This window comes from Labrus bergylta, chromosome 22 (assembly GCF_963930695.1).
Source record: "Labrus bergylta chromosome 22, fLabBer1.1, whole genome shotgun sequence".
Classification (NCBI taxonomy): Eukaryota; Metazoa; Chordata; class Actinopteri; order Labriformes; family Labridae; genus Labrus; species Labrus bergylta.
Genome location: NC_089216.1, coordinates 20,145,083 through 20,163,585, shown reverse-complemented (window position 1 = coordinate 20,163,585; position 18,503 = coordinate 20,145,083). Strand labels below are relative to the sequence as shown.

At 41.5% G+C, this 18,503-nt stretch overlaps 2 protein-coding genes across 2 annotated transcripts; one reads left to right on the top strand and one right to left on the bottom strand.

The window, feature by feature from the left end:
• Positions 1 to 2,923: 2,923 nt before the first annotated feature.
• On the top strand, positions 2,924 to 11,404 carry cldn7a (claudin 7a). The gene is made up of 4 exons (XM_020645616.3): positions 2,924 to 3,461; positions 6,075 to 6,239; positions 8,982 to 9,066; positions 10,267 to 11,404. Exons 1-4 carry the CDS (start codon positions 3,239 to 3,241, stop codon positions 10,433 to 10,435), a joined length of 642 nt encoding a protein of 213 aa, XP_020501272.1. The 5' UTR covers positions 2,924 to 3,238; the 3' UTR covers positions 10,436 to 11,404.
• Positions 11,405 to 14,043: 2,639 nt separating this feature from the next.
• si:dkey-112a7.4 (uncharacterized) lies at positions 14,044 to 17,560 on the bottom strand. Its single transcript, XM_065950480.1, has 3 exons — positions 17,264 to 17,560; positions 16,579 to 16,932; positions 14,044 to 15,622 (listed from the first exon to the last, which is right to left on the bottom strand). The coding sequence occupies exons 2-3, from the start codon at positions 16,757 to 16,759 to the stop codon at positions 15,543 to 15,545; spliced, it is 261 nt and encodes an 86-aa protein (XP_065806552.1). The 5' UTR covers positions 16,760 to 16,932; positions 17,264 to 17,560; the 3' UTR covers positions 14,044 to 15,542.
• Between the last annotated feature and the right edge of the window lie 943 nt (positions 17,561 to 18,503).

Sequence of the window (18,503 nt, the reverse complement as noted above, 5' to 3'; positions counted from 1 at the left end):
AAACTTTTTAAAGTATGATCAGAGTTCACTGGGGGTACTAAACCGCCCTAAAATGCATTGTTCTTGTCAGACTATCCAATGGTGGCGCTCACCAACCAGCCAACTAGTTACATACAAAAAAAAGTTACTGTACTGTTATACATTTAACATGTTGTCAAACTATATTAATAAGGCTCGTAGATGACCTGATTGACAGCCTGGGGCGCCATGTAACGGTTCTTCAAGAGGCTTAAAACCCGCCTCAGCTCTCGACGACCAGCCTGTCGTTTGGCTGAAACAGGGTTTCCAGCATGGAGACCGCCATCGATGGGACTTGATATTACTTTTGAACAAAATGCCAGAAACAAAAAAATTTCGTCTTTTGAAATGAACATTTATTTCAATCGACATCATAATGAAAGCTCCTGGTACTAAAACTAGCTAACAGGTCAACTGCGTGAAACAAAACAGTCCCTCTGACTAAGTTCAGTTTTCATAGCTCCTCCAGCTGCTTTAATGCATTTTTTTAAAAATACATCTTCAACTTTCTTTTTATGTTTTCAACATTTTGCCTTCCCATACTGACCCTGAAGTTGAACTCATTACCATTGCAGATGCAGCAGGGAGTCATGAATCTGCCCGGAGCTGGTGGTTGGTGATCTGAGGAACCAGGAGGGAAGGGGTTTAGTCTACATTGTACAGTGACAGCTTCCTGACTTATAGCATCAATCTGGGTCAGTCTGTGTATGTGGACTGTATTTACAGTGTAGACAGGATTTCTAGGCCAAAGCAGAAGATAAAACGTAAACAAATAAAGAGCTTAAAGGTCAAATCCATAAGTGACGGTTAAGCAAAGCGATGTTTCAGCTGGGATATCTTAACACTTTTTATGTTTCCTGGTCGCTCATTTTGGTTGGTTTAAGTGGAAAAGAAATGAAAAAAACTTTAACCCCTGCTCATTGTTCATCAATAAGGAAACAATAATGTTAACTAGATTAAAGTTAACGAGATCAAAGTGGGGTATTTATTGAAACTATCTATCCCAGTGGTTTTGAACTGGTCTAGCCTCAGGATCCACCGCTAAATCCTTCATGAAAAATCAATTTCGATATTTACAATATTTTTTAACCAGTGCGCGTCCCATGTATGTAGATGTACATGCATGCATGTCATTCCCCACTCTCTCTCTCTCTCTCTCTCTCTCTCTCTCCCTGATTTCTGAATCTACCCACTGTCCTATCTCTACATTAAAGGCACAAAAAGCCCAAAAATAAATCTTAAAGAAATAAATAATAATTGTGCAGTTTGAACTTTAGAAGGTACAAAACATGTCAGAACAGAAATGGAAAAAACATTTACAAAAATGTTTAACCCTCATGCATCATTATGGACATTTTTGTCCATTTGGTCAAATGTTTCCTCTTCATCTGGTCATCATTTTGTCTGTGTTAGTGCGTATGACACACATTTTTTGTAAGAAAGAATCTCTCTTGACACATTTTGGAATGCAAATTATTTATTTTTTAATAGATCAATAGAACACTGAGAAACATGTTTACTACCCTCTTAAGTCAAATATTGAATAATTATCAGGAATTTATTTAACCCTTTAAATGCCAGAATCATGTAATCAAACTGGCTTTTAAAAGGTTAAATTCCTAAAAATGATTGAATGTTTGATAATTTTGAGCAGGGCTGAAGTTGTTAAAGGGATTTATGCAGAAAAAAGGAGAAAAAAATATCAATCTGTTCTATTTTTATAGCAGTTTTTTGGAAGTGAACGTTTTTGTCCCTAGTGTCTTCAGAGGGTAGTAAATTAAACTGATGTCTGAGGGAAAGCGATTCATAGACTTTTTGACTAAAATTTTTCCAGGCAAAAGTGTGTCGTGATCAGAGACTGTTAATATGAATGGATGAAGCCTGAGTGATGTCAGCCATCTGTTCCTGCAGGGGGCTCTGGAGGCTCATCGACAGCAGCCGCCATGTTGGAAATCCTGTCTCAGTCTAACTTTCAGTCAACCTAACGACAGTCTGAGAGCTGGAGCTGAGGCAGGTTTTAAACCTCATTGCGCCCACCTGTCAATCATGTCAGCTAAGAGCCTATCTATGGATAACACTTATCGCATTCAAAATCAAAACGGAGCCTTTTTTTTAATCCACCCCCTGTACAGTGTGTGCCCATGATGACAATAACTATTCAGACCTATTTTATTTTTTCTACCAGGCTGTAAACGTGTTCATTTCTAGTAGAAACAGCTTTGTCATGTGTATGTGACTTCTGGTGTTTCTGCAGCCAACCTCAAGCAGACACTTTTATTAACTGAAGGTTTTTGCACTCCCACATTGGCTTCCTTTTTCAAGACCGAAAGTTGCCGCTTGGTCGTGACCCACTGAAAGCATCTCCGCAACCCACCAGTTGAGAACCTCTACTCTATACTTATATACTCTGATTTGGAGGTGGACACATCTAGCTGTGGATGTTCTGCCTGATATATTTATGGTTGTGGGCGATCTTGACAAATATTTGCTGTTCAAATGTTTTGTTTAGTGTTTAATAATTATGTATTATTATAATCAGTGTGGCTGCTCGATGTTGTTCAGAAACTCAGTTAAATGTGATCGATATCAGTTATAATACAATATATAATTTATAAACTAATGATTGTGCATGACACAAACCAAAATGAACTAGTAAAATAAGTATTTAACAAAGTAAACTATCAATTTACAGTTGATTGTGGATGTCATAAAGTATTATCCATTAAAGTAACTGTGACGCATAAAGAACAAAAAAAAACATTTTTGCCCATCTTTGAAGTTGATTGGACCTTGGTGGGTTTCTCTCAGACGCAGCAGCTTTTGTTTAAACTCTTACTAAAGATTTGTAGTTTTTTTAAAGCTTCAGCACTTGACGGTAGAAAAAGGTTTGAAAATGGTGAAGTGCTGAAGTGTTGAGTGGACGGACAACCTGTTGCTTTGCTGGAAGCAGAGGGGACATTTCCCAGCAGCGACCTCAGGAGATCGCATCTCCATGCATCAGCAGGCAGCAGAATTTACACACCCACTTGACACCATCAGCCACATCTCTGATGCCCATCCCCGCGTGAGGAGGACCCCCGATACACAACTCCGGAGCAGCTTTGAGTGCAATAAGTACGAACAGCCACCGGATCTTTATTAATAGATTTAAGTTTTGCAGTTTGCAGAAGAGGAGAGGAGAGTGCACGGGGACCACAAAAAGTAAAGGTAGAAAACAACGATGGCTAACTCCGGGATCCAGCTGCTTGGATTTTTCCTCTCGCTAATCGGCATCGTTGGGTTGATCTTCGGGACTATTTTACCGCAGTGGAAGATGTCAGCCTACATCGGGGACAACATCATCACAGCTGTGGCCATGTACCAGGGACTGTGGATGTCCTGCGCCTTTCAGAGCACCGGGCAGCTGCAGTGTAAAATCTACGACTCCATCCTGCAGCTGGACAGTAAGTATTCTACTTCACCAGGTGTGGACGTTATATGTTATAAAGTGTCACTCATCACTAAAAGAGGATCCTCTAAGCTTATATCTTCACTAAGTCTCTTGTTGAGCTTCACCACCTGCTGCCTCACCTGTTAGAGACCTCAAATGACCACACTTGTATCACTTTGATACCTCAGTGTATGGCAGGCTCATCAGGCCACAATTACTAACCTCATGTAATCACTGTAATCTGTCACTGCAGTGGAACAGTGTCTCGTCGGACACTGAGCTGTCCCAGGTGAAAGAGTTTGAAAAGATTCATCTTATTCCTTTTCAGTATTTCTTAGAAACCTCAACCCTCACATTGTTGCATTCTGAGAAACCCTCCCACCCCTCCTTTTAAACATTTCTTCACACCTCGACACACACACAGTAGACTACATGGTGCCTTAACTAAAAGCTAATTCTCCTGGATGGATGACTACAGGACAAACAGTCATGTGCAGAGGTATTCAACTCTGAGTGATACTTTATATTCCTTTATGATTCTGCAGGAGCTATTTGTTTCCTGTTAAATAACCCTTAAATAAAACTACACTTTACTTATTACCAGGTGCTGCCAGGATAATTATTGTCAGATTTTAACAGGAAAGGTCACCATGGTAACTCCTCTGCAGCAGTACAGGCATCTCAACAGCTCATGCACATCACCCAGCACACAGTGTAGATCATATTGCATATTGGGAACTCTGGTTTGAATACATGTTGTTATTAAAGTCATCTGCCCTGCGTGCAGAGATGACTGCAAGAAACCGGCCGACTTTCAGCCTCTCAAAATGACATTCAAGAGATTTTCAAGCATTCAAGGAAAGTTACAACCAGTCTATAAAAACTAACTTTCAGGCTACTATAACGTGTGACTGTAGTGTAACCGATACAACATTAAGAGAGAGAATTACTAACTAGGAAAAAATAACCTTAGATTTCCTACTGTGGTGTCACCCAAAAGCCCAATTTAATGTATTTTCTTTGTAAGAACCAAAAAAAAAACCAGTAAATAGTACATACATTTGAGACACAAACAGAAAGTTATTGGTAAACTCACAGTAAGTCTTTTACTATCTGAAAAACCAGTACGATTCAATCGCATCTTGCTGGATGAAAAACAAAAAAAAACATGCACAGGTAAAATGCAAAAGGGAAAACGTGGTCATATTTCAAGTTAAACATTTGATTACCGTTTTTTTTTTTTACAATAAGCTAACGTTAGCAACCTTAGCGTTCTCTAGCGACGTAGATTCTACTGTAGTAACTCTGCTTGCTAACATAATGATAGCTAGGAATACGTTTATTGCTATCAGCAGTTGTATGTCATAACTAGCCAAAAAAGCATTTTATTTTCATTGTCAAAAATCCCAGATTGCTGTATGGCGATATTTTTATTGTTACTTTCAGCCAGGCATCACATATGGTATCATATCCCATTGTCTCAAATCTTATCATATCATATCTTCATATGGTATCTTCATATATTTTTGTATCTAATCGTATTGTATCCTCTCCTTTTGAATCATGAGTGACCCTGCGATTCCCACCCCTGCTGACAACAACCATTATTACAATAACACCAGTACAAATCAGATGCAAAGGGAAGGAGCTCTATTTCTTTCTATGATCAGAAAACTGAGTCAGAGACTAGGAAAGTGTTCATATCCAAACACATGACTTTCTTTAGTGTGTTCCTGATCTTCTCAGTGAAAGGCAGCAGGTGTTTTAATCGACGTCAGAGCTCCCATAGATGTTTCTGTTGAACTAATGCAACCAGTATGATGGACAGGATACACTGTATCTCTCTGAACTTACTATATAATCCACTCTACTGTTTCCCTTCTTTGTAGACTCACCAGCCCCCCCCCTTCTATTTTTTCTCTCCCTCTCCTCTACAACTTCTTCTCCTCTGCCTCTCTCTCCCCATCCCTCCATCCCTCCATCCCTCTCTTACTGTGCTGGAGGGTTTTGTTTGTTTGGGCTGGGCAGGGATGGCCTAGACTGGCACAGACTGGTTCTAGGTGGATAGCGGGGAAGAGAGAGAGAGGGGGGGTGGGGGGCTGCCCCTGTGATAGGTTTATAGTGTGAGGGGAGGGGGGTCACTGATAGATGAGGGTCCTTACAGTAGGGTTTCAGCCGGGCAGGCCCCTCACAACAACAGTTGGGAGTGAGAGTGAGAGAAAGAAAGAGTGGTTTTTTGTCTTTGTTTGTGTGCGCTGATGTGTGTCTCTGTGTATCCCATGGTTTCTCTTCCAGGAAAAAGCTCACATTAAAATGTCCTGGCGCTCTCATGAGAGTGTAATTCACAACCTCTGGACACACACATAAAGCCTCTCTGATAGGTCGAGATGGCTTTATTAGTCTCCCCTCATCATTTCCTATTTAATGTTGGATTGATTACCTGACTTTATATTCTCTTTGTGGATTTCACAAACCGCTTTTTTGATGTTTTACCTTTCTGAGCTTCACTCCTACATTCCAGAAAACCAAAAACACCCTCCATGAGGTCCCAGCCCGACTGAGGCAACACATTTGTCCTGCACTCTTCTCATACTTTATTTGTTTCTCTCCTTTCCGTCTGCCACAGGTTCTCTCCAGGCGACTCGAGCCTTGATGATCGTCGGTATCATCGTGTCCCTCGCAGGTCTGGGTGTGGCCTGCATGGGGATGAAGTGCACCACCTGTGCAGGTAGTGACAAACTAAGAAAGTCCCGCATTGCAATGACAGGAGGCATCATCCTGCTAGTGGGAGGTGAGGATGCATATGATCCTAATTCAACCATTATCATGTCATGTGAAGTTTCATTGAAGCCCTTCCTATTCACTTCCTGATCAATCTTTATTTGTCCAGCACCAATTCATAACAAATGTCACCTTAAGACACTTGAGCAAGTAAAAGACCTTACTCATTGTTGTGTTATCTACAAAGACCCAACGTTAATCCATCATGAGCCCTAAGCAACTTTTAGCAAAGTCAGTGGCAGAAACCTCGAGCAAGACCAGACTCATGATGATCAGCGGTCTGTCAGAACTCTGTTGGGCTTGAAAACTGGACTGGAGGGAGATACAGGAAGATGAGGATCTCTGGCATTTAGCTATTGTCATGCCAAGAATCACCTCCCTACATACAAGTGTTACACCAAAACATGTTTGCACCTGAAGCCTCTGGACTCATCCATGTCTAAGCCACGCCCAAGATGATTCTGATTTCATTAAAGGCCCTGACACACCAAGCAGACGGCAAAGAACTAGTGGTGACGAAGGCCACCTGTGGGGTCGCCTCCTGTTGCCATTTGTCTTGGCCAAAAAGTTGCACTAGAGTAAACCACAAAGACTACAGCCGACGGCCAACCACAAAGTTCTTTCTGCACATGCATGGCAGGAAATTACTCTTCATTCCAGCAGGGGGTGGTAGTCTGTTGTCATGATGCGAGAAGACAATTTTCACACCGCTGTCGGTCACAACTCGTATTATAGGTAGACTACTAATGGAGAATAATGTCTGATAAAAAGTAGAAAATGGCGCTGGCGTTGTCAGCTCTTGATCTTTTAGTGGAAAAAGAAAAGAAGAGGCGGAGGAGACAAATAAGGAGAAACCCCACTAATGGGTGAAAGCATGGAGACTACAGCAGCATGCTCAAGGGGCTTTACTAAACCTGAGAGGAGAGCTGGAGAGAAATGAAACCTCCCAACAGCCAATCAGAGAGATCCCTCTCACTGACCGCCGATTCAACATGTCGAATCGGCACAAAAAAAGGCAGACGAGTGCCGACAGGAAGCCACGGAGCTAGACACACCTCAAAAACTAGGGCGACGACCGCTCACCAACAGTCCAACAAGGACCGACGGTAGACAATCTCCTTGGTGTGTCAGGGCCTTTAGAAATAAGAACTAACCAATGCAGTTTGCATTTGAAACAGTTGAAGCAGATAACAAGGCTTTTAAACGGCTTCCCAGTGAGTGGAAACGATGATCGTAGTGCCCTGACTCCAGATGTTGGTGTAATCCTGCCTTGACAAAGACTTAACATCAGTGCATTCTATTATTCATACAAAAATTATAAATGTGGCGAAGAGGCATTTTAAAGAGGGCAGTTTCAAACTTTCTCCACAGAAGAAGAAATAAGACTTCACATATGCAGGTACTTAATCTGTGCAGCTCCGACTAACAGAGAGAAAGAGTTTTAATTTAATTGATAAATGATCTGACAGCAGGGAAAGAGGTTTGAAACGACTTGGTACAAGAAGGTGGGGAGCGGTGGACTTACTATGAACTCTTTTATTTAGGTATTCAATGTTGTTCACAGTATTTGTTGTTTCTATTGTCTGAGTTTATGTGCCTCTGTTTTTTTGGGGGGGGGTTTTCATACTTTTCTCACCTGGTGGCCAAAAAAATGTCCCCTCGGGGACAATTAAGTTGAAAGTGACATGCAGATTTTAAATTCAGCTCTTATCAATTCAATCACTTGAAAAATATTTGGGGTACAACTTGAGAATCACTGGTTACTTATGTGTGTAAATGTGGGACAAGCAGATCTCCTAGTTAAATGTTTTCTGTCTTTAAATAGTCGGTGAAAACGTCCCTTTTTGAACAAGTTTTAAACGCTGGCCATAGACGTTCTTTAAACATGTTTTCAACTGAAATATGAGCACTTGGTTCCATGATGTTTCAAGTGTTTGACCCACTTGTAACTTTAAAACAAGAATATCTTATTTCATTTACTGCGTTCAATGCAAATGTCTGCATGCTTACATGTCTTTGGAAATTGTTCACATGATAATGAGAAGTTGGTGAAATCTTTCCTGAGCTCGGAGTTTTAACAAGTGAACATGAGCTTACTAACACTAAATAAACATCAAAAATTGCAGGTATTAACCACACACAAATTGGATGATGGAGCTATTTAGGAAGGTAAACAGAACACCTAAATGATAACTTCCTCTGAAGGGACATGGAAATGTATGTGATGGACAATTCAAAATGTCCTTAAAGCTGCTGCTTCACTTAAGAAATATTATCTTCTCTTCTACTCTGCTTAGTTGACTTTATGGACTTTTGGAAAATTGTACCAGAGAAGTTTCTCAAAAGCACAAAGTTGAACTTAATGGTGTTGTTACACATGTTGGCTGAGGGGGTGGGAGTTAGCTTGTCCTCTCTGGGACCCATGATAATGAATACAGGCTTTTTTTTATATCCAAACCAGCCATGCTCATCTCATGGACATGATACAGTAAGTAGGAGGAGGTTTGATCCCTCGTCCAGAAAGCCTTCCTCCCACTCCTCTGCTCCAGGGGTGTTTAGTCCAGTACTCCTGGCGCCGCAGCTAACAAAAGAAGTCTAACTGCCTCTGAAAAGAACAGAAACACTAAAAGCTAATTGTGCTGAAGTCAGCAAACCGCCTGGTGCACATACAGAAGATAAAAGGCATTACTACTCTCTAATGCTTTACTGATGGACTGATTGATCTTTTGTTGTCCTCTTTCTCTCCTCTCAGGGCTCTGTGCCATCGTAGCGTGCTCCTGGTTTGCTCATAATGTGATCCGGGCTTTCTATAATCCATACACTCCAGTCAACACCAAGTAAGTAAAAAAAAAAAAACATGCTACATGAGTAATGTACATAAATAACTTTTTTAGTTACATATTTAGATAATGTCTCATTCCTTTGCAATCAAAGGGTTAAATCAGACGACTAGCTTAGCATAAAAAGTCAAAACAGCAGAAACAACGCTCAGTAGGTAATTAAATACCTTCCGTCAGGACAGCTAGTGTAGCATTACAATAGATAAAAGTCAGATAAATATGAACAAAACAAAACGCTAATGTAGCTAAGATTAGCTTATCTTAAAGAGTAGAAAACAGGTTTAAATAACAAACTAGCATGACTCTGTCTAAAGGTGACACAAACTAATGTATTAAACTTTTTAAAAATACAAATCTTAAGGGATATGTGGAATATTTGTTGGTTCAGAGTGAATACTTTAATTTGTCAAATACATCCTTTAATGTTCTATGTTCGGTCCCATTCTTGTCAATGTATGACCTTTTTGCATGTAATAATATAAAATATCATACCCTTATATCATTTATATTAGACCAAAAATGACTCTAATTTAAATCTCCTTTGAGGAACCTTTGGTTTGTGTCATGGCGCCCCCTGCCACGTCTTACCTCTATGCTGATCTTGTCCTCCACATGCATCTTTGTACAGCTTCTTCTCTTTCCTGTTAATTGGCTCATTTGACACCTACCCTGTGACAGAGGTTACAGGCACGATAAATAACTCTATAGGAATGTTGAATCTAAATAATAATGGTCTCTTTTGCTTTTGTAGTTCATACAACGACATCACTTTAAAATTCAGCTTGTTTCATTACCAGTTAAAATCGGCCCATGGCGGCTTTAAGTATAGTTTTGACTATTGAAAATGTCTAAATGTGTCTTTTTAATAGTCTTGCTAAATGTAATTTCAGACCCAAGAAATAACATTTTCTCCAGCCCATATGGAACAACAACTGTTGTGTTAGCCTTTTTTTACTTAGTGAGGTCTGACCAAAGCTTATAGAGCTTGATGTTAAGTTAGAGAACATCAGAAAGTTAGTCTCATTGACACGTGACACTGGTTTGCAGAGGCTACAGTTCAGAAAATGTTACAGTCTTGCAAGACTCAGAAATCTACTTTAAAATTTTACATTTGAAACTGAATTGATGAGAACAAGGGTGTGCCAGAGGTACGATTGGTCTACTCCAACAATGTAAACAATGTCTCCTCTTCATCAGGTTTGAGTTTGGTGCAGCCATCTTCATCGCCTGGGGGGGCGCCCTCCTAGACGTCCTGGGCGGTGCCATGCTGGCCGCTTCCTGCCCACGAAAGAAACACGCGTCCAAGTACCCGTCCATCGCTGGCTCTCGTGCCGGTCCGCCAAGCAGCACTAAAGAATACGTGTGAGAGCGCCCCCTAGAGCTGGGCAGTCCAACAAGAGCCGACAAAGAAGTTTACCTCCATTTCCGCAGCACTATAGGGAGGAAGACAACTGATGCCTTTTAGGGAAAATGTGATACACAGAGGCACAGCACTCCTGAGATGGGACCCTTTTTTTTTTTTTTTTGACCCTGCAGGCCTTTGATAACCTCTTTATATCATGCACACCTCAATTGTTTCATGAATGATGTATCTCATCCCATCCACACATTCCACAATTGTTTACAAGTGATCTTCACAAATACATTATAATTGGATCCCATGACATTATATACAAGCCACTTCTCCAATCGTAGCTTAAGAGGGGGATTTCAGCCAACATTTGCGCTTCCATGTTAGAACTAGCATCTGTTAGCATTTGCCATGTAATTAAAAGTCATTAATTTGGCTTTGGTGGTTAAGCTGGTGGCTCAGGGGAACAGAGACACACAGGGTGACAATACAGTGTTTTATCGGAGCTGTTGCTCGTTCTAATTTAGACGCTGCAATGAGCAGGGTGTGACTTCACACACAAGGGCGGGGGGGCTCAGTGTGTAGGATGACCAGATCACACTCAGGCATTTTACTACAACACTCACTACAAACCCCCTCCCATCTTCACACCCGTCTGTTACAAACCCTGCTCGCCTATGAAATATTTGATCGTGTAGTCACAGTCGCTCTTAATAGCCCTCTTTATCAGCCACCGTGAGACAACGCCGCCTCTATTTATTTTTTCCACACGTAGGACAAGCTTTTTTTTGCTCTCGTGTAGTTTTATATAATTGGTAGTTCAACCAGCTTTCAGAGATGTTAAGTCCTATTTTTATTAATCTTCTATGAGCATTGTGGGCTGTTTTTTTTGTTTTTTTTAAATGCCATAGTTTTATACACTGTAGCGAATATTGGTGTTATGAAAGATGACTTTAAGGTTTTTAACATTTTCAACAACTACTTTAACAATAAAAGAAAAATGCAACATTGTGGATTGTGTTGTAGTCATGAAAACTGACTTTGTTTGTGACATCAAAACCTTTATTCTTTTGCATTAAAGATCATTTTTCAAATATTAGAATAGGCTGTTTGTACTCAAAGAGTGTGAAATTGTACTTCTACACCTGCTGTAGTTTATTAGTGGCAGAAAACAACAAGACTGATCTCTCATTTTTGTTGAAAAAAGACAAATTATTATAAAAAAGAGGATGCTATTTTTGAAAAAACAACAGGGGGATTAAAGCATACAGCGATTAATGTATGTATGTATTAATGTCTACGCTCTACTCTACATAGGGCCGCTCAGTGGTAGAACACAGACAATTTTGACTGCAGTATCCATTTCAAACACTAGGTGTCAGAGTTATATACTGCTCCTTTATGCAGGTCTTCATGTAGGTAAGGACCCTGCTGGCTTCAGTGCTGCTTCTGGTTTCAACAATGTAGAACTCCAAAATGTCTGTATCTGTCCCTCACCTGTACATGTCCCTCACCTGTACATGTCCCTTATCTGTACATGTCCCTCACCTGTACATGTCCCTCACCTGTACCTGTCCCTTATCTGTACATGTCCCTCACCTGTACCTGTCCCTCACATGTACCTGTCCCTCACCTGTTCCTGTCCCTCACCTGTACATGTCCCTCACCTGTTCCTGTCCCTCACCTGTTCCTGTCCCTCACCTGTACCTGTCCCTCACCTGTACATGTCCCTCACCTGTTCCTGTCCCTCACCTGTACCTGTCCCTCACCTGTACCTGTCCCTCACCTGTTCCTGTCCCTCACATGTACCTGTCCCTCACCTGTACCTGTCCCTCACATGTACCTGTCCCTCACCTGTACATGTCCCTCACATGTACCTGTCCCTCACCTGTACATGTCCCTCACATGTACCTGTCCCTCACCTGTACATGTCCCTCACCTGTACATGTCCCTCACATGTACCTGTCCCTCACATGTACCTGTCCCTCACCTGTACATGTCCCTCACCTGTACATGTCCCTCACCTGTACCTGTCCCTCACCTGTATATGTCCCTCACCTGTACATGTCCCTCACCTGTACCTGTCCCTCACATGTACCTGTCCCTCACCTGTACATGTCCCTCACATGTACCTGTCCCTCACATGTACCTGTCCCTCACATGTACCTGTCCCTCACCTGTACATGTCCCTCACCTGTACCTGTCCCTCACATGTACCTGTCCCTCACATGTACATGTTAACATAATCAGTGCTCCCCATGTCATTGTCAGTATAGTTGTTTATGTTAACATCAGACTGGTCAGTCTATTATCTTTGTTGTTTCTGCTAATACTACACATTTTTCTAACTGATATTGTAGCTATAAATCTTTTGTATTCATCATTGTTTTTTGTTACTCTGTCTGTCTCTATCCGTCTGCGTCTCCGCCTATCAGTTTCCGAGCCTGACACAGTTTCAGCAGCTGATCATCATGAGTCTGGTTCTGCTCGAGGTTTCTTCCTCTTTAAAGGACGTTTTTCTTGCCACTGTAACTTTGATAAATATTACTTTCTGCCATGCTCATAAAGAGTAAGGTCTAGACCTGCTATTGTAAAGTGTCTTGAGATAACATTAGTTATGAATGGTCCCTTTACAAATAGACTGATTGACTCATTGCTACAGTAAAACACAGACATAGGGTCACTTCAGCTTACTTTTCCTTTTATTACTCAAGTTTCAGAGAACAGTCAAGTTGGAAACACTGTCTATAAATTAAAATGACTCTCAAACACTTACACTTACACTTTAAAGCTGTAAAAACGGTGCTCTCTAGTAAGATGTGCTGCGTCATTGTACACAGAGCAAAGTTATGACCGGCTTCAAACTCCACAAACTGAATCTCAGCCTGACCCCCAGTGAGGCTATTTTATTTTGAAGGGACAGCTGCAGTTCGTAATTTTCTGATTAAATTCATTCTTTTTACTCTAGCATTACCTCTTCTCAAAAATGAATTATGTTGTATATCTATCAATGCAAAACTGCTGAGTCAGCACAACGGTTATTGTTTCTTAGGTTACAAGAATATCGACTAAAAGACTCTTTTTGAAATCTGTACTCGGGTCGTGTTATGCACCATAAACCTACTACTCTTTGTGGATGTGGCTCAGGTGGTTGAGTCGGTCGTCTTTTAAGCGTTTGATCTCCAGCTCCTGCAGCCACATGTCCGATGAGTCCTTGGGCGAGACACTTAACCTCAAGTTGTTCCTGCTGCTTTGTCGTCATCAGCTTATCAATGGGATTTGTTATTGCCAAAAAGACTCTTTAGACATCTGAATTTGTGTTGTGTAATGCTCCATAAACCTACTACTCTTTGTGGATGTGGCTCAGTTGGTAGAGTCGGTCGTCTCTAAACCGGATGTTTCGTTGGTTCGATTCCCAGCTCCTGCAGCCACATGTCCCATGTGTCCTTGGACACTTAACCCTAAGTTGTGGTGTGAAAGCGCTTTGAATAGTCAGCAGTAAGTCCATTTACCATTTCTATTAAAGCTGTTTCATTTACAAGAGGAATGTGTGGAGATAAAAAAATATGGAAAACGTGCATCGATAAGAGTGAAAACACGTTGAAATCACGACAGATTCGGGGTACAGAAAAGAGAAAAGACTCATTGTTTTATTTCCAGAGATGCATTGTGAACAGTCGACCATTTCCATGCAAAATGTTCAACCACAAAAAACCTGAACACATCTGTGAAATGTGACGCTTCAACGACACGACATGAATCCAAAAGTGAACCCAGAAAAAAACAGTTTCACAGCCAACTACTGTTAAGTAACATGACGTCAGCATGAGACAACATGTCGTTTTCAAAAAGTAACCACTGCACATCTTCCACCAACTGAAAACACAAACCGCAGTGTAAAGCTCTCATAATGACATACTGTCATTTCCAAAGTGAAGCCTGATATTATGTCAGAGTCCGTCTGAGCTTGAGAAACAACATGACTTCATCTGGGTTGTTTTTTTTTTCCCCAAGCAGATTCCTGGTGTAAAGAAATACAAAACGAGTAACATTCTTATGACGCGTCTGTCGGCCAATCAGAAACGCTTTTAAATAATCCACCTGGCATAGCATCCAGTAATATTTGGCAATTCAATTAACACATTTCGGACTGTGTATGCCTTATGTCACACATTCATCACAGGCCAAAAACCCTCTCATCTGTGATCCTTTATACGGTATTTTAACCACCGAGTCTGACGCCGAGATTCAGAAAAAAAAAACGGCAAATCTCGAGAGGTTGCTGTGGCGGGAAAATACTTCTACATAGCCCTTTAAAAAAAAAAAAAAGCAGGATACCAGTTACGTGTCTTGATGCTTGCACAGACTCCATGCATAGAATTCTGCAACATATCACTGCACATAACAAGCATTCCCACAAAAGTGCACCGTTTGGAAAGAAAATAAAAAATTCTCGTTTTTTTTTTTTTTTTTTTTTTTTTAGAGATTTTTCAGAGCGTTAAAAAACACGTAGAAGCCATAACAGCACAACAAAAAAATCTCAGTTTTTTTTTTTTTCGAACAATAAATAAATTACGCAGTAGTAGTTCTCCTTTAACTGTGTTGTATAGCGAGCGTTCATCCATTGGTTAATAGGACACCGCTTGCATCATCAGTGTGAGAGGAAAAAGAGTGATAGTCATTGCACAACCAAAAAAAGCTTAAAGAAGTTTCCACCTGTGTGTGGGACACATTCACAGGCAGCGTGTTTCCTCATATCGGAACAAAAAAAAAAACTCGTTCTAGTGCAACTTTAGAAACGTAGCCCTTGTTAGAAGCTTCCAAAAACATACAGACACTTTCTCCTGATGTCCTACTGCCTACCGAGGTATAGAGTAGAGAGCGATGCGATACATATCATTCACAGTCTGAAAGTTAAGTTAAATAATAAACACTATGTACAGTAAGAGCTTCAGCCGGCGCTAAGTGCCTCGTCGAGCCATCGGAGGCTTCTTTTAGGACACGTCACACGCTCAAGGCCTAGAGGTGGCTGACAGGGGAGGGGGGGAGTTTTTGGCGTCCCAGGGGGTGGGGTTTTCTTGGGTTGTGTTGTTGTTGTTTTTTTGGCACTTCTCGGTGAAGTTTAGGAGATGGGGGACAGGGAGACAGGACACTGGCCGTTGTTGTTCATGATGTCATCCAGGTCTTCGTCCTCCAGATCAACTGAGGGTGAAAAGTCAAGAGTGAGGAGTGAGAACAGATGTTTATATACCAGATTGATTTGGATCAGTTAGCTCAACAGAATAGTTTGACATTAAAGGAAAGTTGCTCATTCAGTAAGAAGGGTGAGTTATTTTCAGACTCTACCAGGTGGAGATGTGTTTCACCCTGCCTAACACAGAAACCTCGTCCCCATTTGTTTCTAAACTCTTTCTGACATTTCTATGAGTACAGATCTTAGATTGTCTCCTAATGTTTGCAAATCTACATAACATTGCAAAACTCCTGAACTTTTTCGGGTTGCGCTGCATGTGTGAACGCAAACAGCTGACTTTTTCACTTGGACTTCATCCGGAGTTTCTCCTGTCAACGCACCCTCCTGCAGAAATTACAATGAGGAGAGTTCACCTGGAGCGAGTGTGAGGGGGTGCTGATGTTTATTCCAATGCTATCTGTTCACGACTACATAAACTGTCTGCTCGGGACCACTATGATCTCTGTGCACATAATAAAACTGCTGAATTCTGTTTTCTGTTCTCCAGTATGTTCCTCTCTGCTCTTTTGTTCATATTGTGAGTCTGTCAAACTGCACGTAGCATTGATATAAAGCCAAATATCCACATTATAGCGACAGAGAGCGGACTCCACACATTTTTCAGGAATGCAAAAGTGAAAACAGCTCCAGAGTTAGAGTTGATTGCCTGACCCAAACTTCCCCCAAAACTTTTGAAAAAAAATTCCACTACTCTCCTGGGTTCTGATAAAAAGCTTTCCTATGCATGCCATGGGTTAGCATGACCATCATTTAGATAATCTGACTGAAGGACTACTCATCAACCTGCATTGTGTTAAGATCATTTTAAAAACTTCTCCATAGGGATACATGTCGTATGCAGTCACATCTATGTGTTATAAAGTGTTTGAAGTAAAGACTCCTTTGTTTATATTCAGTCACTCACCTTTCTTGGTTCGACCAATCTGGCCCAGCTTCGGAGCCCTCTGTCCGAGCCTCTGCGGGTTGGCCCCGCCCCCGTGTCCGTTGACCTGCGGGTGTCCCGGGTTGAACTGCCCCGCCGGGCCGGGCTGCCTCGGCGGCCCGCTGGGCGCGATGAGCTCCGGGATCCCTGAAGCTCCGTACATCTCTCTGCCTGATGGGGCACAGTTCTCCTGACCGGCCGCTAGGTGTCAGCACTGCTCAAGCTTTGTGTCGTGACGAAAAAAGCGTCTCACTTCCGCAATGGCATTCAACAATGAATGTATGAACAAAACAGACGACAGAACGCTGGACAGAACAGGGAGAAAGTCCTCGTAGCCTGCGAGAGAAAGTAAATATGTTTGTCAAAAATAGCTCTCATACGTCACGGACCGGCCGTGGGTCCGGCGAGTGCGCACACACACTTCTCCGCTGTTTCCACTGACATAAGCGATGTTTTCTTCCATGTCCCCCACCCCCCTTTTCATCTAACAGGTGTATTAAATACATTTCCTGGACATTACAGTGGTTCAATAGCACCACAACGTGTTTTAAGTTTGATCCACTCACTCAGTCAAACTGCTTTTCCGCGTTAAAAAAAACAACAACAACTCACCGTGTTCCGGTAATCTTTTAAAAAATACTGTTAAATATTTTAAGTGTTACCTCACCTCTTCCTTCACCAGGCCGCAGTATCGCTGAATCCGGTAAACGCGGCTTCTGAGAGCAGTGTTGTTGTTTATCAGTCTTCTCTCCCTCCCTCTCTCGCTCTCTCTCTCTCTCTCTCGCTCTCTCTCTCTCTCTAACTCTCTCTCTCTCGATTTAAAGGGGCCTCACGTCGTTCTCTCGGCCTTGGGGATTTCCTCGCATTGTGTCTTGACTCATAGCAGCAGGTGGACGTCACCGTGTGTTTGATATAAGCGACAGTGCTGCTGACTTTCCGGATTACACACAGCGAAGGTGTGCCAAAGTTTTCGAGGCTGCAGTGCGTAATTACGCACCTCGAGGAGTAATGAGAGTGACTCAGGCGCCAGCCAATGGCAGACGGAGCTGGATAATCCCCACACATAACACATGTAATGCTCTCTGTCAGAGGCTGCGGGTCACGTCAACTCTGCAGTTTAATTGGAGGGAGTGTTACAGATGAAGAATTCATGTCTGACGCATATTTAGAGAATTATAATAAGAGGATCACTTCCTTCTACCTGAAGCAGAATCCATTTTCACTTTTGCCAGGTTTACATTTGAGGTACATTATACGCTCCCTGATATATACCCCAATAGGCTACATAAGTCACAAATCATTTACTCTGTCAATATTTCATAACTTTAATTAGGCTGCTAGAGAGCCTACTTTATGTTCATTAAATAAAATGACACACAGATAAGATACCCGGCATCATCAGAAGTCATTAAAAAAAATCAAGCCTCATAGGCATAGACATATTTTAAGGTTTTCAGAAAGAAGAAAAAAACAAACAAACAAAGTCAAAGAGATGAATTAGGCCGATAGTGATTTTGGAATATAACAAGCATTCTGATTGGCTGAGGACATAGGCTCTAATGCACGGTGAATCAGCAGAGTTAGAGTTAGGCAGATATCACTATTTGGCCAAAATATGACTTAGGCAACAGCGGCCATGTTGCCGTCAAGTCACACTCAGAGTGGGAAGCCAAAATGTTGTTTTCGCGTCTTACTGTTATGCTCCAGATATAAGTCATGTTAACCTTGTATTCATTTCAAACAGACAATGGATACTGAAAACCAGGAGACACAACGGGCCGTATTATAAGTGAAAAAACATATTTAACACCGGCTAATGCTAACATTTACGCTTGAGTGTAATGGATACAATATGAAAGTCATTTATTAATTTTAGATGTTGCGGTCGTTAATATGTAATTTGATTA